The sequence below is a fragment of the Ictalurus punctatus genome, chromosome 6, assembly GCF_001660625.3.
Source record: "Ictalurus punctatus breed USDA103 chromosome 6, Coco_2.0, whole genome shotgun sequence".
Taxonomy (NCBI): Eukaryota; Metazoa; Chordata; class Actinopteri; order Siluriformes; family Ictaluridae; genus Ictalurus; species Ictalurus punctatus.
Window position 1 is genome coordinate 4,497,998 of NC_030421.2, and position 24,503 is coordinate 4,522,500.

The 24,503-nt window shown below is 43.5% G+C and overlaps 1 protein-coding gene across 1 annotated transcript in view; it reads left to right on the forward strand.

Moving 5' to 3' along the window:
• thsd7ba (thrombospondin, type I, domain containing 7Ba) overlaps positions 1–24,503 on the forward strand; it is a 140,893-nt gene that overhangs the window by 55,008 nt on the left and 61,382 nt on the right. The window contains exons 8-12 of the mRNA XM_053680740.1: positions 11,997–12,188; positions 15,010–15,241; positions 18,003–18,118; positions 20,482–20,614; positions 23,305–23,408. Of these exons, the coding sequence (XP_053536715.1) occupies positions 11,997–12,188; positions 15,010–15,241; positions 18,003–18,118; positions 20,482–20,614; positions 23,305–23,408 (777 nt within the window). The remainder of the gene's footprint in view (positions 1–11,996; positions 12,189–15,009; positions 15,242–18,002; positions 18,119–20,481; positions 20,615–23,304; positions 23,409–24,503) is intronic.

The following is a 24,503-nucleotide window of genomic DNA, read 5'->3' on the forward strand; positions in this document are numbered from 1 at the left end:
ACAGTACATGATTCAGGTTACAGTGCGTCATTTGGGTTACAGTATGTTATTCAGGTTACAGTACATGATTCGGGTTACAGTACGTCATCCGGTTTACAGTGCATGATTCGGGTTACAGTATGTTTTTCAGGTTACAGTACATGATTCGGGTTACAGTATGTTATTCAGGTTACAGTACATGATTCAGGTTACAGTGCGTCATTTGGGTTACAGTATGTTATTCAGGTTACAGTACATGATTTGGGTTACAGTACGTCATCCGGTTTACAGTACATCATTCGGGTTACAGTGCGTCATTTGGGTTACAGTATGTTATTCAGGTTACAGTACATGATTCGGGTTACAGTACGTCATCCGGTTTACAGTACATGATTCGGGTTACAGTGCGTCATTTGGGTTACAGTATGTTATTCAGGTTACAGTACATGATTTGGGTTACAGTACGTCATCCGGTTTACAGTACATGATTTGGGTTGCAGTGTGTCATTTGGTTTACAGTACATGATTCGGGTTACAGTATGTTTTTCAGGTTACAGTACATGATTCGGGTTACAGTGCGTCACTCGGTTTACAGTACGTCATTTGGGATACAGTACATCATTCAGGTTGAACTACATGTCAGTTTGCATAATGTAATTCAGGTTACAGCATGTAATTCAGTGCATCAATCATGTTACAGTTCAGATTGCACTACTTGATTCACGGTGTGATTTCGGGCACCGACACCTGTGTTTTTTTTCTTTTTAGATGCATATGGTAAGTATAAATAAATATTTAACAGCTGTGAACAAATACTGGATTGTTTAAGAAGCTTTTATACGTCATGTATACGTTACATTACAGTGACATTCTTTCTTCATATAATCCCAGCTTGTTAGGAAGTCAGGGTTGGCCATGACACCTCCCTGGAGCAGAGATGCCAAGGGCCTAAAGTTAAGAGGCTAAGGTTAAGGGCCTTGCACAAGGGCCCAACAGTGGAAGCTTGGCAGTGCTGTGAACTGGACCCCAACCGTCTGACCAGTAGCCCAGAGCCATTAACCACCGAGCCACCACTGCTCTGCACTAGTTGGTTTGTAAAAGCAACTGAAATGACTTGAGGAAACGGACAGAGCTGTTGTTACTGCGCTTGTGTTCAGCTAATGACGAGCTTGACCACATTCAGAAATCCAAAACTAGCTTTCTGCGATTGGCACGACAACATCAGCCTCTCCTTGCTTCTACAAATTGTTCCGACATTTTATTGTCGCTTGGCAGAACTAAAAATATGTCCATGAGAAATGACTTTGGTTCTGCTACCTTCAGCAGCCAGAGTTTCTCCGAAGTTCTTTTTAAAGAGCAGCCTGAATCATTAGCGGTTCACCCTGCAGAGCTTTAGCAGTGTGTCCACGCTTTACACCCACTAACATGGGAGAATCTGGAAGGTCCAATTGGTGAAAAGATGGCGGTATAACAGAAGACACAGCAGTGCGCTTACAGGAGACTTTAAAGATTCTATTACATTGAAATTGGGTGAAGCGTCGGGTGCAATTACCTGAGAGTTTCTGAGTTTTCTTTCTCAGCTGACAGCAAGTTAGATGTAACCCTTCCTCTCTCTCTCTCTCTCTCTCTCTCTCTCTCTCTCTCTCTCTCTCTCTCTCTCTCTCTGTGAACTGTGTGTTCGCATTTCTCATCTCTAATATTTCTTCAGCGATGGCCTCCATCTTTTCTAAACCAAGAGTGGCAGATCCCATCTCACTATTCCACATCTCCTTCCCCAGAAGCCAGATTTGTATTTGTGCTTCTTCCTCGAGCTTGTCTCCTGGTTTCATTTGTGTCCGCTGACAGGATTTCCTTTACGCTGCTGTGTGGAGCAATCTTCAAAGAAAGCGATCCTCAATCCTGTTAAGAAATGGAAAACGCGAGACTAGTCCATCTTTCAAGAGTAGACCTTTACTTTAAACTTTGGAAAACATGCTTTTTATTCAGGACCGTGCCTGTTTTTAAATCTTTCTCAAAGTCCTTTGTGAAGTTCGTGCTCTTTTATCTGAACTTATTGATCATGGTGCAGTTGGGAAATTAGACCTACGTTCCCACTTCACTGAAGTTTCCTATTAGACTTCCGTCGTGCGGGTGGCTTTCATCTACACATTGTTAAAATTCATATTGTGTGTGTGTGTGTGTGTGTGTGTGTGTGTGTGTGTGTGTGTGTGTGTGTGTGTGTGTGTACAAAAGCTATAGCTCTCATTCTGTAGAAAGGTCATGTTGATATTTCTTACGGAAATGTACCACAGCGCTGTGATTGGTCAGAAGGTGTTGTGATTCTGGACTGTGATTGGTCAGAAGGTGTTGAATGATGTTCTATAACAGCAGCTCGGTCAGATCACACGTTTTATATTAACGCGCTCGTTCTAATACGTCATCGTTTCTATAGTAACGGCTCGTCCACAGGGACGTGTACGCAGGACGCGTTCCGTAAACAGATTTTTTTTTAAAAATCATTGCTATGGTGACGTTTTCTGTGAGGAAATGCTTTTATGTTTACGGAAGGAGTCTCCAGGGTCAGCGCTTTAACAGTCAGAGGTGACAAATCCAAGAGAACATGATTCAGTTCCTAAGCGGCTTTTTCTCTCTCCCGTTAATCCGGGCGACGCTCGCGACTCACGGGTATCTGCAGAATAGAGTTGTAGTAAAGAACACTTCTGTTCCGCTCTGCATGGGAACTCTTATAGGACGGATGACACCTCGGTATCAGCTGGGAATTGGTTGTGGTCAATTGGAGTTATTTCACGTGTTCTTTCTTTATCAGTTTTCTTTCTTTCTGGGGGAAAAAGTGAAAGAAAAGGTCTGCGTTCTTACCAATTCTGAAGCAAGGTGACCCGACTGACTGTGGAAATGATTGCACAATCGCTCGACTCCCACATGCCGACTCCATCCCGCTCTGCTGTTTTATGACTGTGGATTCTGACACATCACTGACCCATTTTCTCTCCCATGGGAATCCTCAAGGGCGAAAACGTATGTAATATAGATATTTTGTCGTAATGTGTAAATCGAATGGTGGTCTTCCATATCGTCACACCAGTCAAACGGTTATACAGTCCCTTGGAGAGATGCAAATTTGTTTCTATTTTCCGTTTAATTTCTTATACACACACACACACACACGCACACACACACACTGACCTCAGGCTAATTCTGTAATAGTGTCCTCTTTGGGAGTTATCACCCGGAGGATCGGTGTGTAATTATAGCCGCACCTCTGGCTCTGACAGATGGAGTCCTGAACCGGCTGCATGTCAGAAAATCAATTATCATACGTGCAAAACGGACCAGACTCGTCTTTTGGCTTATCTGTCTCTTTTATTCCCCCCGCAGGCTGTGTTGGCACTGATTAAAGCTTTCATCTCTAAGCTGATATTCGTTTAGCCGTGTGATGTTCTTCCAAGGTTACAGCCTCGACTCGCAACTCATCGTACGGTATATTACGTAACAGTGTGTGTTTGTGTGATTGTATTGTATTCTCCCGCACAAACGTCTCGGTCACGGCTGCCATGATGTCAACGAGTTGATGTTGATGTGTTTTGCACTCGGTGGTCAACTTCGAAGCTGTCCGACCTACGCGTTCGTTTTCCACCAGAGTGATAGTATAAAGCTTTTTTTTCTCTCTCTCTCTCTCTTTCCCCTGATTGATCTAGATGGAGGTTCCTGCACGGTTTCATCCGGGTTTTGTCCGAGTCCGATCCATACGCTCGAGTGAAACTCTAATTGTTCCTCGTTTTTTTTTTTTTTCCCCCCTCCATGGCTCTCTGCTCTGATCGCTCGCTCTCTCCCCATGTGTCAGTTCCCCTGTGAGGCTGTAAATGATGTCCGTTGTGAGGTCGACAGCGTGATTGAGCACATAAACGCAATTTCACTTCGACTGACCCCGCCCACCCAAAAAACCTGAAACCTCATCACATCACGTTGATGGTTTGGAGCTGCTCCCCCCCCCCCCACCTTTTTTTTTAGCAGGGACAAAAAAGGGAACAATCGAGTTCTCCAATAACGAGAAATTTCAGCTGTGGGTCAATCCTGGCATTGTCAGCTCTCTGTGTGTGTGTGTGTGTGTGTGTGTGTGTGTGTGTGTGTGTGTGGTGAAGGTGCACAGTTGTGCTCAGGATGCAGTGGTATTGTGCCAGAGGGTGAGTGCCAGTGATAGATGCGTATATTAATAATGCAGGAGCACCCGAGGGCCGAGCGCCATTTACACTCCCTCATGCAAACACGCACGGGGAGCATCGTTACCCACAATGCACCGCATACGCATCTCCTCGAGGTCGCAGTTAACTCTAGCGATAAAACAACTCATTGTGTAAAGTCTATTAAATCCCTTTCTCACTCAAAGTCGGACGTTCAAACTCCACGTTGCTCTTATGTGAGCAACGAAACGCTCTGCGCTGTGCTGTCCTAGCAAAAATAATCAATAATAATTACATTTAAAGCGGTGGGAGTTCCTGTGGTGTTTTATTCCTCACAAACAGACACCGTTAACAACTCATAATGCATAATGAAGCTGAATTATTATAATATATGCGTGAATCATTATAACAGTATGTTGGATATAATGCCCGAACGATGCAGTGTGACACGAACGTGATTCGTGATTCGTTATAAATGATACGTTCCTATCGACTCCTACTGTTCTCCTCATCTGATTACCCACTTCCTGTGAAATCCCTTCACTTCCTCTAATGCGAGCAGATTCATACACTTCAGTGTGAACACGGATCTGTTTGAAAGCGCAGTTAAATGTTGACGTTGTCGGTACTCGTCCCACACTGAGTCGACACGACACGTGAGAAACACTTCAGTAAGCGAGCTCTTAGAGAAACGGTCCTGCTCTGAGGTTAAATAATTGAGTGTAATGGCCCATTCGATGCCTGTCAGGTTCCTATGGAGATATAATATAGATGAATCACAGTCAGCGCGCTTGGCTCTGGCACATGGCGCCGGCGTGCAGAGTTCAAGATCGAGCATGTGCGAGTGGCAGATGGCTCTTCGGCACAGACGTCTTTATTATCTCCGGATGTGGTTGACAGCTGCCCAAATGTTTCAATATTTCACGTCTGGGATGTCCTCAGACACCCTCGACACTAATTCAAGAAAATAATTTTACTCTTTCAGCAGATGCTTGCTCTTGGTTTGAAAGATAATTCCACCTCGATGATGCGGCGCGTCTGGCGTCCGGCGTCCTCGGGTTTTCATCGCGGTCAGGTTTGCGTCACGCCGAGGCTCCACGCTACGTCTGTAATGCAGCGGTAAACAAAGTGATGTTTATTTTTGTCTGCCGGAGCGGTTTATCGTCTCGGGATGTGCGTCGCGCACGCTCAGTCGACTCTTACTCATTTTCTGACGTTAAAGTTAAGCTTCGCATCGTGTACAGGCGTGTGTACTCTATATATCCTGTGAAAAATAAACGAGTACTTCAAGTGTATCGATAAAACGCCTCGAGTACTGTACGCGAAGAATATCCAGAGTACATTTCCATTTCATCACCTGCCCTTAAATACACTTAAATATATCGGTCTTTTTATATTAGTCAAACATTTTTTGAAAGTAATGCAGTGTAAATTATGCTTGGGTATGCTGTAGGTATGCGTATTTAATGATCATTTAAACCTACATGCATTATTTAAGAAATGTTTTAGCACTTTAACACTTCTTAAGACTTATGCAAAAGTACAACTGTAAATGGATTTAAGATATATTTAGACACAACCTAATTACTCTTTAATTACACTCGTCATAAGTCCCTAAAGGATATGTTTATTATGTATTAGAGTATAAATACGACATACACGAGAACTTTCATATGAATTATACTTCTTAAAGGTACACTTAATACACATTTCTTTAAGAAGATCTGAATATTTGAGCTCTGGATGGGGAAAGTGTGTGTGTGGGGGGGTGGGGGTGGGGGGGGGTGTTCAGGTGCTCAGGTGTGGTTGCTCTGAGGTTGCAGCATGAGCTGGAAGATGAGCTTCCTCTGGGAGTCTGTATAGGGAATAAGAGAGATGCATCATACCGAGCAACCACAAATTTTCTCCTCATATATCAACTCGGTTTGTTCTGTCTGTTGGCTGCGCTTTTTTTCCTCGTCTCTGCTGGGAAGCGAAGTCCAAAGATCCAACCATCAGCCTACAGCTGTGTGTCTGTAACTACCTCTGCTTCAACAGCTTCACTTTCAATTTTTATTGCTGTCTGTGGTGTGTCTGGTCTCTCACTGTGTGTGGTGTGTCTGGTCTCTCACTGTCTATGGTGTCTCTAGTCTCTCTGTCTGTGGTGTCTGTGGTCTCTCACTGCCTGTGGTGTGTCTGGTCTCTCATTGTCTGTGGTGTCTGTGGTCTCTCACTGTCTGTGGTGTCTTGCTGTCTGTGGTGTCTCTAGTCTCTCTGTGGTGTGTCTGGTCTCTCACTGTCTGTGGTGTGTCTGGTCTCTCACTGTCTGTGGTGTCTTGCTGTCTGTGGTGTCTATAGTCTCTCTGTGGTGTGTCTGGTCTCTCACTGTCTGTGGTGTGTCTGGTCTCTCACTGTCTGTGGTGTGTCTGGTCTCTCACTGTCTGTGGTCTCTCACTGTCTGTGGTGTGTCTGGTCTCTCGCAATCTGTGGTGTATGTGGTCTCTCGCTGTCTGTGGTGTCTCTGGTCACGCTGTCTGTGGTATCTGTGGTCTCTCACTGTCTGTGGTGTGTCTGGTCTCTCACAATCTGTGGTGTCTGTGGTCTCTCTGTCTGTGGTGTCTGTGGTCTCGCTGTCTGTGGTGTCTCTGGTCTCGCTGTCTATGGTGTCTGTGGTCTCGCTGTCTGTGGTCTCGCTGTCTGTGGTGTCTCTGGTCTCGCTGTCTGTGGTGTCTCTGGTCTCTCGCTGTCTGCGGTGTCATTGTCTGTGCTGCACAGTTTAAGATTTTGAGGATAATTCTTTCTCATATGAGGAGCTGAAAATCCTCAGGTTCACACATAGCACATATTTACAGTGCCGTCTCTCTCTCTCTCTCTCTCTCTCTCTCTCTCTCTCCCTCTCTCTCTCTCTCTCTCTCCGTTCTCCCTGCTTAAGGTCATGTTTGCAGAATGTTCTGGGGAATCTATGTAAATTTATCAGGCCTTAAATGTTTGTGAAGCAAATTTGTTATATGCAGCCCGGTGTCCCGGTTCACTAATGCCTGCTGAGTGTAATCCGTTTCCCTCATGATCAAGTGATGTATCAACATGGCAGTTTATCAGCGAGTGCAATCAATTCAGGTGACAGTCATCAGCCAAATGACCTTTCTGCTGTCTCGGTGTGTGTCGATGTGCAGGCTGAGGCGAGATCATGCTGATCGATTCCCCAAATCATGATTTAATCTAAAAACTGATCTCAGATATTTAATTAACTGATGTACGAGGTGACACATGACACAGCTAAATCGTAGCGACAGAGACGAGTTCAAGTGTTCCACTGCTTAACAAGTGTCCGGATTCCTCTAGAGGAAAGAAAAAAATAATTCAATTCTAATTCATGTTTAAGGTTTTTGTTTGTTATAAAACCTACAAAAAAAAAAACAAAAACACGATCCTTCTCTGGGTTTTAATTCGGTTGAGTTCAGGGGTGAATTTGCCCCAAATGGTTTATAACGCTAATTAGTTTATTAATTACCTCTTCAGAATCTTTTTTTTATTTTCTTTAATTAATTTCCTACTGTCAAACCCTTCCTAAAAAGGGTTCACGAAGGCTTTTGGGAAGCGCTGGTCTCCTAGAGGTTTGTATGTTTCTGTGTTACGTTCACAAAGATTCATCGTTAACGTTATCGGGAACCACGACCCCAGCTCAGTAAGCTTTACTTTCGTCAAGTGATCATATCGTTCTGGGTTGATTGGAATATTTCCTTTCTGAATACACTTATTCCATCTATCCATCTTCTAAACCGCTTATCCTTCAGGGTCACGGGGAACCTGGTGTCTATCCCAGGGAGCATCGGGGACAAGGCGGGGTACACCCTGGACAGGGTGCCAATCCATCACAGGGCACAGTCACATACACACTCATTCACACACTACACTTTAGACCAATCATGTGTTTGGACTGGGGGAGGTTTCATGCAAACTACATGCAAACTCCGCACAGGGCCACGGTGGGAATCGAACCCCCGACCCTGGAGGTATGAGGCGTTTATTTTGCTGTTTCATTCAACTCAAATCATATCGCTTAATGTGATCCTTAACGCGTGAACTTTTCTTCATGCAGTTTGCACAACGCTAAACCGGCATCCATTATTTATTAGCGTAACCCTAAAGACGCATCTTGAAGGAGCATCTTTGCGGTAAATGGTAGGTACAAGGTGTACATTTCATTTTTGGCCGAACTATTCCTTTAAGCCTTGTAGGAAATATCAAATATTTATTGCAGTGTTGGAGAAACGGCACAATCTCATATTTTATACCATCTCACAAAAAAAGACCGATTTTTAAACCATCAGCTTCCCTGGGCTACTTTTTTTTATTTCTTTTATATAAAGGTCACGGTTCGTATCTGTAAGGATGGCATTTAATTTCCTGTTTATCTTGGAGCAGTGAGTCTGTGTGACATTTATTCTTCCTGATGGCACCGCGGTCTCGCTCGGCTCGGCGTTTAGGTGCCTCGTTTCCTCCCGGACCATAAAGTATCTCCGAGAGAACCTCACTGGCGAAAACACTCGCACTTTAAGTCTTCTGGAAGGTAGTTATCGTGAAGAATAGTGAAACTATCTCACGCCGTGATTTTTATACTGGTTATTTATCATGAGCAGCTCATAGGGAAGAAAAAAAATCGATGGAGAAATGCTCTTGGAAATACAGATTTCAACCTTTTCAAACGATATCACGTTTGTTTTGCGTCTGAAGTGTGATTAATTCTTACAGTTTGCTATGGATATCTAATAAAAGTCGGCAGACCACGAGCCGTGCTTTCCGTCATCAGATCGGGACGCTAGAGCGACGATGGCCCGAACACCGACGAGCACGCACCGAGATACGAAGCCCGTGATCGTGATTCACTCTAACGTGGCATTTTTATGAACTCTAATAAAGCCTCGTAAAGCTTTAATAAGTGCGACCGTGCGTGCGTGCGTGCTGTTACGCTAAAATAAGCGCCGCAGTGTTTTATTTCCCTTACGCCTCAGCAATTTGTCAATGATTACAGTTTTGCTCTTTATTAAAGTGTGACTTTTTATGCATTTATAGTTACATTTAAAGTTGTAAAGCGTCCACGAAACACGTACGAGTCTGTTCTCGCTTACATTATACATGTCACCAGATTCTCTCTCCATCTCTCTGTCTCTCTCTCTCTTTTAAAGGTAATAATTGAATGTGTAATTAATTAATTAATTAATTAATGTATTTATTTATTTATTTACAGACACAGATTTAAATAGAAGTTATTGCAGGGATCTACAGACTGCAAAAAACCATCAGGAGCAGGATAAGAATAAATAAATTAAGGATAAATAAGTCCTACATTATCAGGGAATTACATATAGCACATTATTCCAGCTTTATCAGGCATTATTAGAGTTTATAACAGTGCTCAGTAAACAACTTGGGAAGAATGATAAGCCCGTTTATAATGACATTAATGTTAAGGGTGTTTATTTATTTAAACTAAGAATGACTTATAGTGCATTATTCCGGCTTTATGAGGCATTATTAGAGTTTATAGCAAGCTTTACAGTCATTCCCAACGCACGAAGAATTATAAACTCCATTTATTTAATGATGGCGGAGTTTTTGAGAATATTTGTTTGTTTGTTTACACTAAAATCCGAAGGAAGGAAGGAAGTCTCCCATGGCTCTGCCGCTTACTTTTTGATTTCGTGCTCTTTTTGTCCTTTATTATGAAGTTCATCTGACAGGATGGTATGATTACTCAAGCTTTACACAGAAGTAAAGATTTTCCACTTCTCCTCTTTTCCCCTCTTTGTCGCAGGAACTCGCTCTATAATGTATTTTATGGAGAGGTCGTAGTGTTCGGTGTGGAAACCGGCAAGACTGCGACGGACACGGAGAACATTAATACATATTCACATGTTTTTAACACCGGCCATCCGGGGGAGATTCTTTTGTCCTCTAAATGGAGCCTTTTTTCTCTCTTTTTCTGTTGTTGTATTTTTTGGTGTTTTTTTTTTTTTTTTTTACCCATCAGACCGGTTGTTAAGGTTAATTCTTGCAATCTGCATGCTACGTGTTCCTCTCCGGGCCAAATGCACCTTCATCCCCTCATTATCGACTACTCCACTTATTTCCATTGTGTAGAAGCTGAAAGGATTCGGAGACGTATGACGCGCTGCTTAATGCGTGACCTGCGGCTGTGCTGTGCGGAGAAGGAGGAGCCTTGTGATTTCCTCGCCGCTGTGAGAATCACTACTTTTAGCCTGCTTTTGTTAAAGCCAATTGAAGAGCAATTTAAGTTCCTCACTCTTTGTCGCTGAAGTTTTCCGCTTGTTTCAGACTCCCTCCAGGCGCTAGAGACTTTATGAACAGTTTGCACAGATTGTTCTTATATCTGTGACTCATTTCATCCAGAATCCTTTCTCCTCGCAAGCAATAAACGGCTTAGTGAGGCCAAAACTGAGAGTTTTAACACCGTGATGTCAGTGGTAATGCGATGAGTACCACACAGGGATAAGGATGGCCTCAGATGGACCGTCATCTATTCATCCAACCATTTTCTGTACTGCTTATCCTACACAGGGTCACGGGGAGCCTGGGGTCTATCCCAGGGGACTCGGGGAACAAGGTGGGGGACAATTTGGACATGCCGATCGGCCTACCGTGCATGTCTTTGGACTGGAGGAGGAAACCGGAGTACCCGGAGGAAACCCCCGCAGCACGGGGAGAACATGCAAACTCCACACACACAAGGCGACGGTGGGAATCGAACCCCCGACCCTGGAGGAGTGAGACAAACATGCTAACCACTAAACAACCCTGCCTTCCATGATGGACAATCAAAGAACTTTTAAAGTCTTTCTTTCTTTCGATCGTACTATCTTTTCCTCTCCGCTTGAGTTTTGATACGATGCTCCTGTAAGTCTCTCTCTCTCGGTCTCTCTCTTGTTCCTCTCCTCGCTCTCCGCTTTATCTTACCTCTCCGTCGTTCTCTCTCCGATGTTTAAAACGCAGGAGTGCTTTTCTTCTGTTGCGCTTTACCTCTTTCTCCTCTATCTCTCGTTCACGTACTCCCCTGAAGGGATTTTTCTTCTTCTTCTCTGATGTTCTACCTGATCTTTCTCCCCATATTAAATGAAGAGAAAGATCTTACTTACTGTACACTTCTTGTTCCTCAAGGGTTCTTTACTCAGGGAGTTGAAATTCCAGTCTGGCTTTAGAACATCAGAGTGCGAGATTTCGCTGTGTGATATCACAGATCTTCCTTCCTTCCTTCCTTCCTTCCTTTCCCTTGCAGTTTATTGTAAATACGTGTTAATGACTTGATGCGTCTGAACGTTCAGTGTACTGCAGGCTGTAGCTCATCGCGCAGACTGCCCCTGGAGCACGCTTTCTACATGCAATTATAATAGTAAGAGTTTTAAATCTGGAGTGAAGTGTGATTATGATCAGTCGGGAAGAAGTGTAAATGTAGATGATGTGTTAATAAATAAATTTCGGATTAAATAAAGTCTCTCAGGTCAGAAGTAGTAGGCAGCGTGGAGGCCATTAATACAGCTGATCCGTCACTTCATTAACATACGAATTAGTTTGAATGAATATGCATAAGTTGTGTGTTAGTGTGGGATTAAACAATCGTGGTTTTTTTCCTCATGGTTATTCTGGCACGTTTGTAACATTTGTGACTTTTCCGCATGTGTCCTGATGTGTTTATTTTCACATTATTTATTTTAAAATTATGCATTATTACAAATATATAAAAAATAATATGTGGGTAATTACAGTGTAACTGATAAAATGACATCACTTTTCCCATGGTGCACTCTGACTTCTGGACCTGACTGTAAAACTCTACTCTTACAGGTGTGGGGGTGGAGGCGGGGCTTTGTGAGGAAACTCCGCCCCCTGTGAAGGTAGCCTGTGAGGTGGCCTGTCCCGGTGACTGTGTGATCAGCTCCTGGTCTCATTGGTCTGAATGTTCTCAGTCCTGTGCCAAGAAGAACACAGAGGGCAGGCAGAGTCGCTCACGCACCGTACTCGCTTTACCTGGGGAAGGTAACACACACACACACACACACACACACACACACACACACACACACACACAATCAGAAGTATGAAGGAATTATAAAGAGTTGTTTCAAAAAGGTAATGCTACATTAGCTGTCATTTATTGTTACCATAGAAACCATCTACTTACTCTTCCTGTCTTTACACTGTGAAACTGTCTCCATGGTAGCATTAGCTACCTAGCATATGTGCTGAAATCAGGCTAACCAAGGAGAATAAATGTTATTTAGTCATCCTTAATGGTAACACATATTCCTGTGTTCCGGGTCCCCTATGATACCGGTCCCCTATGATCCCGGTCCCCTATGTTCCCAGTCCGATATGTTCCCGGTCCCCTATGTTCGGGGTCCGATATGATCCCGGTCCCCTATGATCTCGGTCCCCGATGATCCCGGTCCCCTGTGTTCCCGGTCCCCTATGATCCCGATCTGATATGATCCCGGTCCCCTGTGTTCCCGGTCCCCTGTGTTCCCGGTCCCCTGTGTTCCCGGTCCCCTATGATCCCGGTCCGATATGATCCCGGTCCCCTATGTTCCCAGTCCGATATGTTCCCGGTCCCCTATGTTCGGGGTCCGATATGATCCCGGTCCCCTATGATCTCGGTCCCCGATGATCCCGGTCCCCTGTGTTCCCGGTCCCCTATGATCCCGATCTGATATGATCCCGGTCCCCTGTGTTCCCGGTCCCCTGTGTTCCCGGTCCCCTGTGTTCCCGGTCCCCTATGTTCCCAGTTCCCTATGTTCAGCAACTGTATAATTAATCATAAAGCATATCAGTCTGCAGTTCACACACATGAACACACACACATACACATACACACGTCTCTCCCGTTGATCCCTTAGTGCTGAGATATGGAAATTTGTCCCCTCCACGCACACACACGGCACAGTCCGCTGAGTCTTATTAGTTAGACAATCCCTTATTAATATTCGGCCGATCTGTGCCGGATTCATTATGGCGCGTTCTGGGCCACTTAACGCACCGTGTGCTGAAACTGAATGTCAATACAGCGTCCTTGACTCCAAGGGCACATGGCATTTGGAATCACTTTTAATTACAGAAAAAAGGACAGAAATAAATCAAGGCGCTAATCCAGCGCCGCACATCGCCGGGTTCTGCAGCCTCTGTGATAGAATTACAGAGTTTATCCCTGAACAAAGTGTACTCGTGCACGTTTCATCAGCCGCATCATGTTTCTGTCCTCGTCACTGATAAAAACACTTCCTGATTCTTCACGAGTGGAGCTTACGTTAAAGTCGATCATCCTAGCACAAAAAAAAACAAGGTTTCAACCGCCATGCTAACATTAGCAGGCTAAGTAGTTAGCTTAACTTCCATTAACATTAAACATTAATGTCTCTCCAGCGCTACACTGTGTATCTGATATTACATCATTAGCAAAGATGTTTCACAAGCTAGCTGGTAAACTTACAGTATCTTGTGTAATTAGCAAGTGCTAAGAACTACATTGGGATGAAAATGTGATGTCATGTGATCGAGTTTGTAATTGGCCCGTTTAAGCTCCGCACGTGAAGGTCAAAGGTCACAGTCAGACGCACTTGTCTGTAGTCATAAATTCAGAAATACAAGCGCTTACACTGTTAGAAATGGGCTTTTGAAAGGTTAACGGTTCTTAAGAGTGTAGGGAGAAACCAGGACGGCTGATCAATACCAAGGATTCGGGTTCTCTGGTGCATTCCTGTAGAACGCTACAATTGAGGTCCCTTCTAAGGTCCAGTAGAACCTTATTTGGAAACATAGAACCCTTGAAGTGCTCTTGAAATGGCCTGACAGCCATGATTTTGTGTTCACGAAACCAAGAGGCTCCTGTGAAAACCTCTAAAACAACTATTTTGATACCATGGACACGTCGACTCGCTTGAGAACCCGTAAAGAACCACGACGAGAATAGAGAACGCGTCTGCTGAACACTATGGCAGCATCCTCAGAAGTTCAAATCAACAAAGGGTGCGAGCTAGCTAGCTAACTGGTATTAATGTTGCTAACTGCAGTAGTAATTGTAGCTTGCAGCGCCGTGCATAAGTATTTGCCCCTTCTACTTTTCCTCAGTTTGTAGTTACAGTCTGACACTGCAAATGGACTTCATTGGGATTTTACGTCACAAATCTCTACAAAACGGCCCATAATATTGACGTGGAGGAAAATCAGTATAGTTTGCAATGTTATTTACTTTAAAAAAGACAAGGTAAGATTTGAGATTTCTCTTGAGTACTCACTCGCTAAACTAGTCCTGAGTCACATAATTAGCTGAATAGAGTCGACTTGTGTCGCATGATCTCAATATACCTAGATACTCCTGTTCCTGGAAGAACCCAGAGATTGTTAGCGATCATATCTAAACCAAACCGCATCATGGAGATCAAGGAGCTATCAAAACATGTCCAGAACAAAGTCCTGGAAAAGTATCAGTCAGGGTTTGGTTATGTTCTATCAGGGTTTGGAAGTAAATCCTTGATAAATGGAAGCACTACTGTGACTCTGCCTGGAGGAGAAACAACCTAGACACCATGTGTGATGCTCTTCACGGTGCTGCCGCCACCATGTTTCACAGTGTTTAGTTTCATATTTTAGATTGAAATTCCTTTTAGTTAAAGTCCATTTCAGCTCCAGGTTCAACTCCAGTTTAGCAGCATGTCTTCTGGACCATCGGCGTCTTTTTTTTTGGCATCACGATATTTGAAATGTTCCATTCCGCACAATTTTGTTATTAAATTCATCAGTTATGTCACGCGTGCACGCAAATGTCTCTCTGTGTCTGTATGCTAAAATCATGTTTCTCTCTCAGGGGGTAAATCGTGTCCTCCTGCCCCGTCTCTGGAGGAGTGGAGATCCTGTAACGATAATCCCTGTGTGGTGTTTTATTGGGGAGCGTCTCCGTGGGGTCCGTGCGTCCCCGATCCCTCCGCCTCTCTGAACAGGAGCGACGTTAGCAATGACACGTGGAGCTGCTCAGCGGGGCTTCAGACACGCAAAGTCACCTGCATGAAGATGAATGGAGGAGCCGTCACCGCAAAACGGTACCCATGTCCTCCGTCATCACTGTGGGGTGCATTTAACCCTCCTGTCCTCCGTCCCCTGCCGAGTGTGTGTTTCACTGCGACACGACTGGCATGTTTATTACAACATTACTCAGACCGATCGAATTAAACACCATGAAACCCCGTGCTCATGCTCGGGGACAATTAATTAAGAGAAACGCCACGCCACTAGTGCCGCGCTTTTGCTCCATATTTATAAACACTAGTCAGGGTTGCCAGGTAGATAGTGTTTCCTCCAGTTCCAGTGTTTCATCTGACTGATTGGACTGCACAACCGAAATCGAATTATTTGTAAGTTGTATTTTAAATAAACAAACAAAAGTGTATAAAGATAAACTCCCTTTAATGAGAATGAGGGAAAAAAGAATACGACATGAATAAATAAATTAATAGAAATGCATTGAAGAAAGAAAGACCGGAAGGATGGAAGGAAGAGGAACCAAAAATTTTAAGATGTGTATTAAATGTATATGATGCGGCTATAAATTCCTGAATGTAAAATTTCTAAGATTAAAAACTCTCAATCTTTTGATCGTAAACAGCAGCGCGTACTTCTTCTTCTTCTTTTTATCTTTCTTCTTCTCTTCACACTTCTTGTTCTTCTTCTTCGTATCTTTGCTGTTCTTCTTCTCTGCTCTTTATCATATTCTTCTTCTCTTTCTTCATCTTCTTGGTTCTTATTTTCTTCTACTTACCTTTCTCTTCTTCTTCTTCTTTATTATCTTTCTTCTAATTTTTCATCTTCCTCTGTTCTTTTTCTTCTCATTATTATTATTATCATTGTTGTTGTTAATTAGACTTGTAATTAATTAGATTTATCATGAAGTTCTGATTAATATGAATGAAGTAAAACAGCTGGAGGAAGTGAGTGTAAGTGAGAATGATGTTCTGACTGCACAGCTGTCTCGTCCCGTCACGTCCCTGTCCTCCATATTGGACTGGGTGCTTTGTGTAAAATGAAATCCTGCTGAATTATGGAGATAATACATCGTGTCGGGCGTCGAGGAATTAGACTCATAAATAATGCAGCAGTCTGATCTGTTTCTAATCCGCTCTCGCTTTAATATATTACTGACGCGCTCATGAGGTGGCTTTACGAGCAGGTGGAATTCATCCAGAGACCTTCTGACTCTTCTCCCCGCTCTGTCCATCGCCGCTCACACGCCGCTCACACTTCCTCTGGGCTCTGTCGGGCTCTTTATATTTATTTTTTAACAACTTTATTCACACAAAATCTAATAGCAGGTCATTTAGGCTGCTATTTTAATTTGACATAATATCGGATGAGTAAAAACAGCAATACACTAAAATATATATGCGTACGTGTATAATTAGTCATTTATTTAGATACGTATTTAGCACATGTCCCTAAGTGTTTTATTCCTCTTACACCACAGAGGTTTGCCACTGATTACAGTTTTTAAAGTGAACACCATGCGATTTGCTGTTACAAAGCACTGACACTGGAGACTCCTTCCATGAATAGTAAATAAACATCCCCTTACAGATCAACAATCACACACGATATGTTCGTTTAATCCGCGTCCCTGTGATTGAGCTGTTACTATAGAAACGATAAGGAACTGTAAGGGATCCAGAAATCTCTACTGCCCCCTGCAGGTGCGGAGTTATTTATGTATTTATTTATTTATTTATTTATTATTTCCCTTCGCACAGGTGAAGAAAATCCTTCCTGGATGTGTGTTTGAAACGAGTCGATGGTCGTGTGGCGCCGGTTCTTCGTGAGAAAGCGGGTTTAGAAGTTCTTTTCAGTCTCGGTAACTTTACACAAAGCTGCAAATGCGAGAAAGTGCGGAGTTTAGAGGCGAAGCTGCAAATTTGCAGGGAAAATAACACCTGTCAGTTTGGCAGTGATGAGCTCCTGCTGGAACAGTACACACATTCTGTGTGTGCTCGTGTGTGCGCTTGTATGTGTGTGTCTGTGTGTGTGCTCGTGTGTGTGTATAAGTGTGAAATGATCCATGAAGGCCTCGTGGCCCCTCAGAGACTCCCCACACAGCTTAATAAAGCCTCTGGCAATTTCTTTCCTGCTGTATCACTCCCGTCTCCCCGAGGACACACAGACACACACACACACACACACACACACACACACACTCAAATCAAAGTGTTTGTGTGTTATTGGCACACAGCAGCTGCAGGCGTGAGCGTCAGGATCTCAGCGTAGCGGCTGACTGCAGCGCTTCACATCAGCTTCTGTCAAAACTCTTTCTCCTCCTCCCTCACTCGCTTTCTTCCCTCGTTCCTGAGGGAGAGGTGCGCCATTTCATCTCCATCTTCTTCAGGATGTGGATCAGAGATTGAGAGGCTGAGCCGTGCGCCCTTTCTCTCTGTTTATAAGGGGGAAGAAACATCTTATTGACTTTCATCCTTCTGTCCATCCACCCATACATCTGTCCATCGTATTCCCAATAATGCCGCATTTAGCACTCTATCATTCTCTGTCTATCTATCTCTTATCCCGTTGTCTCTTTCTGTATCTCTTTCACTCTCACTCTCTCTCTCTCACTCTCTCTCTCTCTCTCTCTCTCTCGTTGTAATCGAATGTAAAACCTGTCTAAGTCATTCATTAAAATAAAGTATGGTCAAAGGTGAAATAATAATTATTTACATATACTTATCTCCAACAAATGTTTAACATTTCCCTTTTCTCTCTCTCTCTGTGTGTGTGTGTGTGTGTGTGTGTGTGTGTGTGTGTGTGTGTGTGTGTGTTTTGCAGGTGTCCTGACTCAGCGAGACCGGACTCCGTGCAGTCGTGTGCGTTACCGTGTAAGAGGGACTGTGTGGTGACTCTGTTCAGTGAATGGACAGCCTGCCCTAACACCTGCCTACCTGGTATACACACACACACACACACACACACACACACACACACACACACATCTCTCACTCATATAAATCCACTACAGTGCATTTTGGCTGAGCACTGATTGTCCATTCCTGGCTGCCTGACTGAAATTAGCTTATAAAGTCTTTTTTATTAAAGTCTGTTCACTCGGCGGCCATCTTGGCTCCTGTGCACTCATTTTCACTCAAACAAGACCAGGGGCTTCATTTACATGTGTGTAAATTGTGTGTACGCACGTTTCTATGCACTGAATGGGATTTATCAAGTTACACCAGCCTGGTGTAAAAAAAAAAATAAATAAATAAATTTAAATCTCTTTCCTGAAGTTACAGCTTTAGTGTTTCAAAGCTCTGACACTGGAGACTCCTTCCATGGATGTTGAATAAACGTCCTGCAATGTTTACAGAAAAAACTCTTTTCAATGATAGAAAATTAGTCAAGACCTTTTGGCCAATCAGAATCCAGATTGCAACGTAGCTACATGTATGTAAATCTGGATCGCAGCCGTCCTGTTTGTAAATCAGGACCTGCATCTTGTTTCCACTCTCGCTCTGCTGCTCCATGCGTGCTGTTAATATTCCCATAAAATATTTGATACGTCTGGAATTAAAACGTGGATAAACGTTACGGCCGTATTGCTGTGGAACTGAAATAAATGTCCTGAGACATTTATGCGACAGAGCACTGCTAAGTACCGAACACTACGTGAACGTTAACGTGGTAAAATCCATAAACAGTCTGATTCGAGGCTGTGAGGAGAAAGTTGAGAAGTTAAATGGATTTTTAATGGGACGTGAACCGAACAGTCAAGCGTCTGGGAATCAGACTGCAGATGTAATTGTTTCAGAAGAGCAGACGGCATGTCTGTAAATAGCATCTCTGCTCGAGTCTGCCGGTTCCCTGGATGGCATGATCACACTCCTAATTGCACTGTTTACATTCTTTAGTAATTACAACGGTGTAATGAGGCTCACCGTCGTTACCAAATGAGGCCATTATCATGGTTTAGGATGTGAAACTCAGAATCTGACACAGCACACAGGGAAAAAAAGTTGTTTTTTGCATCAGATGGCATTGCTATCTGTGTCTTCAGTCATGTTGAATCGATGTCTCATCTTTGCAAACCTTTGATTAATAAAGCAGCGAGTAACGAAAGCTGAATGAAGCCATTATTCTGTTTAGGATGCAGAAAAAAAACAAGCAACATCGGTTACTACTCGCAGTAGAACTCTTAAAGAACTTTTTCTTTTTGTTTTTCTTTTCTAAAAGTGTGTATTAACTGGGCGCTGATACGGTACATGCCTCTAACTGGGCACTGATACGGTACACGCCCCTAACTGGGCGCTGATAGGGTACACGGCCCTTACTGGGCTCTGATACGGTACACGCCCCCAACTGGGCGCTGATACGGTACACGCCCCTAACTGGGCGCTGATACGGTACACGCCCCTAACTGGGCGCTGATACGGTACACGCCCCCAACTGGGCTCTGATACGGTACACGCCCCCAACTGGGCGTTGATACGGTACACGCCCCTAACTGGGCGTTGATACGGTACACGCCCCTAACTGGGCGTTGATACGGTACACGCCCCTAACTGGGCGTTGATACGGTACACGCCCCTAACTGGGCGCTGATACGGTACACGCCCCCAACTGGGCTCTGATACGGTACACGCCCCTAACTGGGCTCTGATACGGTACACGCCCCCAACTGGGCGCTGATACGGTACACGCCCCCAACTGGGCGCTGATACGGTACACGCCCCTAACTGGGCTCTGATACGGTACACGCCCCTAACTGGCCGTTGATACGGTACACGCCCCTAACTGGGTGCTGATACTGTACACGCCCCTAACTGGGTGCTGATACTGTACACAGTCCAATTATTGCTCATTATTTTCTTCTCAATACCTGGAACCTGTCAAACATCAAACTTTTTTTGTATTTGCTGAACCCTTGAAAGGTTCTTTAAGGGTTCATTGGATAATTAATGGATCTTAGCTCCCTTGAAGTGTTCAACCTGGGACCCTCTCTGTTGCAGGGCTCTGCATAGAACCTTTAAAAGTTCTACTAGAGGAACACAGACCTTGAAGTTTATTTAGTATACTTCATTAAGTTCTTTTAGCTGCCTTAGGGAAAAATGTTCCATCTAGCCCCCTAAAGCAACCTTTCTCTTGTCCCTTTCTGAGATGATTCCATGTAGAACCCTTTTAGAAAGTTTAGAAACCCATCTGAAGATCCCTTTGAGGAACCCATTTTTCCCCTAGGAGTTTAGATGATTAGCACGTGCCGTTTTCCTACCCATGTCTAATTTGGTTACCATGTTTGTTTTTCCCCTCATCCTAGCTAACGCGACCACGCCCACCCAGTCACGCTACAGGATGGTGGTCCAGCGAGCAGCCAACGGGGGTCAGGAGTGTCCCGATACAATGTTTGAGGAGAGGGAGTGTGAGCCACTTCCTGTGTGTCCCACCTACAGGTCAGGTTTCAACACCTCTGCAGTGTAACACACTACACGGTTCTACTTCCTTTCATTCTTTTGTGTTTTCTTTCAGGCCTAGTGAAGTATTCCCATTTGCTTTTTTCATTGCTGCAAAGTCATCACCTCATAGTCATGACCCTACAGGCGTGGCCTAATAAATGTCCCTGCTACGTCTCATTCATTCTCTGGCCATGTTCATCAGCCTGAGTGACCCTGGTGGCCTGCCTCAGTCGCAGAACCATAGTTATACATCTGTATACATCACCTTCTGTTTTGGCCTGGATTTTCATGGGCTAAACACATTTTTGACACTAAACTATGGATCAGAGCCAGACTGGTGGTAGCTAAATTCACCCAATAAGTGCTGGTTTGATAACAGCAATAGAGAAGACCAGAAAAAAAACACTCTGCAGAACAGAGTTGGAGTCCAGCTTCATTACAGGCTCCAACACCTCCCACGTCACCTTCCCCTCACCTCTGACGAGTGTCTATCACCTACATTACACGTTTTTATTCAGTGTTGACAACATAGCGAGTTTGTTGCTCGACTTTTTAGACCTTATTAGTGACTTTCTATAAAAAAAAAAGATCCCAGTGACTGAAAAAGTGTAGATGTTAGCAGACATCAGTGACTGTCCTGCACTCGATACGGATCTCCGGGTCACATACCAGCTGCTGGTTATACGAGTTCAGAGGGCAGATTCGCTCCACTCATCACCAGTGCATAAATCCTGATGGATCACCATTGTTCCCAGTGACCAAGCACTGAACACCATTGTTCCCAAAGACCAAGCACTGAACACCATTGTTCCCAAAGACCAAGCACTGACCACCATTGTTCCCAAAGACCAAGCACTGACGACCATTGTTCCCAAAGACCAAGCACTGAACACCATTGTTCCCAAAGACCAAGCACTGAACACCATTGTTCCCAAAGACCAAGCACTGACGACCATTGTTCCCAAAGACCAAGCACTGAACACCATTGTTCCCAAAGACCAAGCACTGAACACCATTGTTCCCAAAGACCAAGCACTGACCACCATTGTTCCCAAAGACCAAGCACTGAACACCATTGTTCCCAAAGACCAAGCACTGACCACCATTGTTCCCAAAGACCAAGCACTGACCACCATTGTTCCCAAAGACCAAGCACTGACCACCATTGTTCCCAAAGACCAAGCACTGACCACCATTGTTCCCAAAGACCAAGCACTGAACACCATTGTTCCCAAAGACCAAGCACTGAACACCATTGTTCCCAAAGACCAAGCACTGACCACCATTGTTCCCAGTGACCAAGCACTGACCACCATTGTTCCCAGTGACCAAGCACTGGCCACCATTATTCCCAAAGACCATGCACTGACCACCACTGATACCAGTGACCACTGACCACTTTTTTGTCCACTTGGTTTTAGACATTGACATTAATAAGTGCAAGTTATTCCATCTGTGTTTCCAGAACATTCCTTATGTAAATGTTTTGATTTCCAAATGATCATGACAAACCAAATAATATGCAGATTAGTCTCTGACCTCATTGTCGTAAGTCTTAAGGGAATGATTAGATGGTCAGGTGGGCACGATTATGGTTAGAGCTAAAGTCTTCAGGAAAGTACTGTGGATCTCCAGGAATAGGGTTGGCGACCACTGATCTAGTGGCTTCTTGTAGCCTTTTGAGGAGGAATTAGCTTATTTCTCTTGAGAGCATTTGGCAACGCTGTTTGTTCTGTCATTGTGCACTTTTAAAGAAAAGTTCAATGAGGGTTCTTTTGGATGTTTACCAGTTCAAGAAATTCCTTAAGTTTCCATGTTTTTGTTGTGTCTTAAACAATGTGAGTGCCATCAATCTTTCACTGCATATCAAACAATCACGGTCCAGTTTCATGGCGTCTTCAACACTCCCTTGTTCACTTCCTCTCACTGCTGAGAACCATCCCTTGTCCATCACTTGTTCGCTAATTAGCTAACAAAGTTTTCTCATCGCTCTTCTACAGATGGACATGTTGAAATAATACAACTTGGACACTACAGAGAGACAAGATGATCATCCATGCATGGAAATTGCATCTATAGATACCGCCTCCTAAACTGTAGTGATTTTAAAAAGTCAATACACAACAGAAGATTAAAAAAAAATAAATGTTTTTCACTGTTTCTTTCCACCCATTATCTGAATCTAGGCGACGCTGAAGAAGGCTTTAAGCTCCGCCCACTTCACAATCATGTCATGTCGTATATCCCTGAAAAGCTTGTTTCCTGTGTAATGACATTATATACATGTATTTCAATTTATATTTAAACCCTATTAACCACACTAGAACCAAAAATCTTCAGAACCAAAAATTTCTACATGACTTGCATTTTTGCAATCCAGGAAACAAATGCTAATCACCGTTAGCCCTGCTCAGCTTCACAGTTAATCCCAGCTTCCAGCTTTTTAACTCTGCCACGGCTGTAATTACAAACACAGACTATTTACACTGTATGATCTGTATGAGCATGTTTGTCTTTGTGCGAATATTTATGCTTTCACAAATCGTGTGAAACAGTTTGACTCGCCTCATTTGCATGTTAAATGAAAAAGTATTAGCGATTTTAGCTTTTGGCAACAGTTGAGGTGTTTAAGTGAGTGAAGCAGCATGGTGAGGCTGACTGACTGACTGACTGTTTACCCCTCACAGGTGGAGCACACACAAATGGCAGGCGTGTACGCTGGTCCCGGATTCGGTCCGACAGGGAGCGAGGGGAGCGGGGGAAGCATGTGGAAGAGGCCTGGAGAAGAGAGGTAACATACATTTATACATGTACATATATGAGGGTTGACGGGTGATACACACACTGGCTTTTGTGTAAAAAAAAAAAAGAATAATAATTTTTTAAACAGAGAAAAATTTAAATGAATACGATCACCAGATCAACTATTAAGTGTAAATAGAGCTCACGTGTCTACCTGCAGGTGGCGCTGGATAGTGGGCCAGTTTTCTACTTGATTTTTCTTAAAATAAATGAATAGAATAAAGACACAGAAAGCATTTTTACTCTCAGTAAAAATAAAAGGCAAACGTTGGACTGTGCTTTCCTCTGTTGTAACTGTGTTAACACTTGATTTGATTTATTTTTCAAGCTTTCATTTTGTGCACACCGTCTATGACTAACCTTTCACGTTCTCTGGAATTTATTTTTTACCTTCTTTCCGGTTACTAATACGAAACATAACGTAATATAACGCGACATTACGTAGCGTAACAAAATGTAACATAGCGTCACAAAATGTAACAACAAAATCTAACACAACATAACAAAATGTAACATGACAACAGAATGTCATCAAATGTATCATGACCGAACAAAACGTAACATAGCGTCACAAACTGTAACGTGACATTAGATGTAGTTACAGAATGTAACACAACATAACAAAATGGCATAGCATGACAAAATGTAATAGAGCGTAACAAAAATGTCATAAAATGTAACATAATGAAATGTCATGTAAAGTAAACAAACGTAAGCTAACATAGCCTAACTGGAATGGAGTAAGTCAGTGGGAGCTGACGGCCTCTTCTCCTCCACACTGTGCTTGTGGACGCAGTAATAAAGTCTGACATGAGGGTTTTTTTCTTTTTTCTGGATTCTTCTTTAGTCCGAGTTTTCTCCTGTACGATATTTCATCTCACTCAAAGTGTGAGAAATGATTTCCCCCCACTTTGGCCATATGGCGCAGGAACCGCATCATGAAACGTTAGTACCACCTTTGCCTAATAGGGTTGACATTTTCGCCGACCTTCCCCCAGTCAATACAGTGGACTTGTCGGAGGTCAGATACTGAGCGGCTTCATTAAAATTAATGAGCTGATTCATTAGAAATTATAAGTATGAA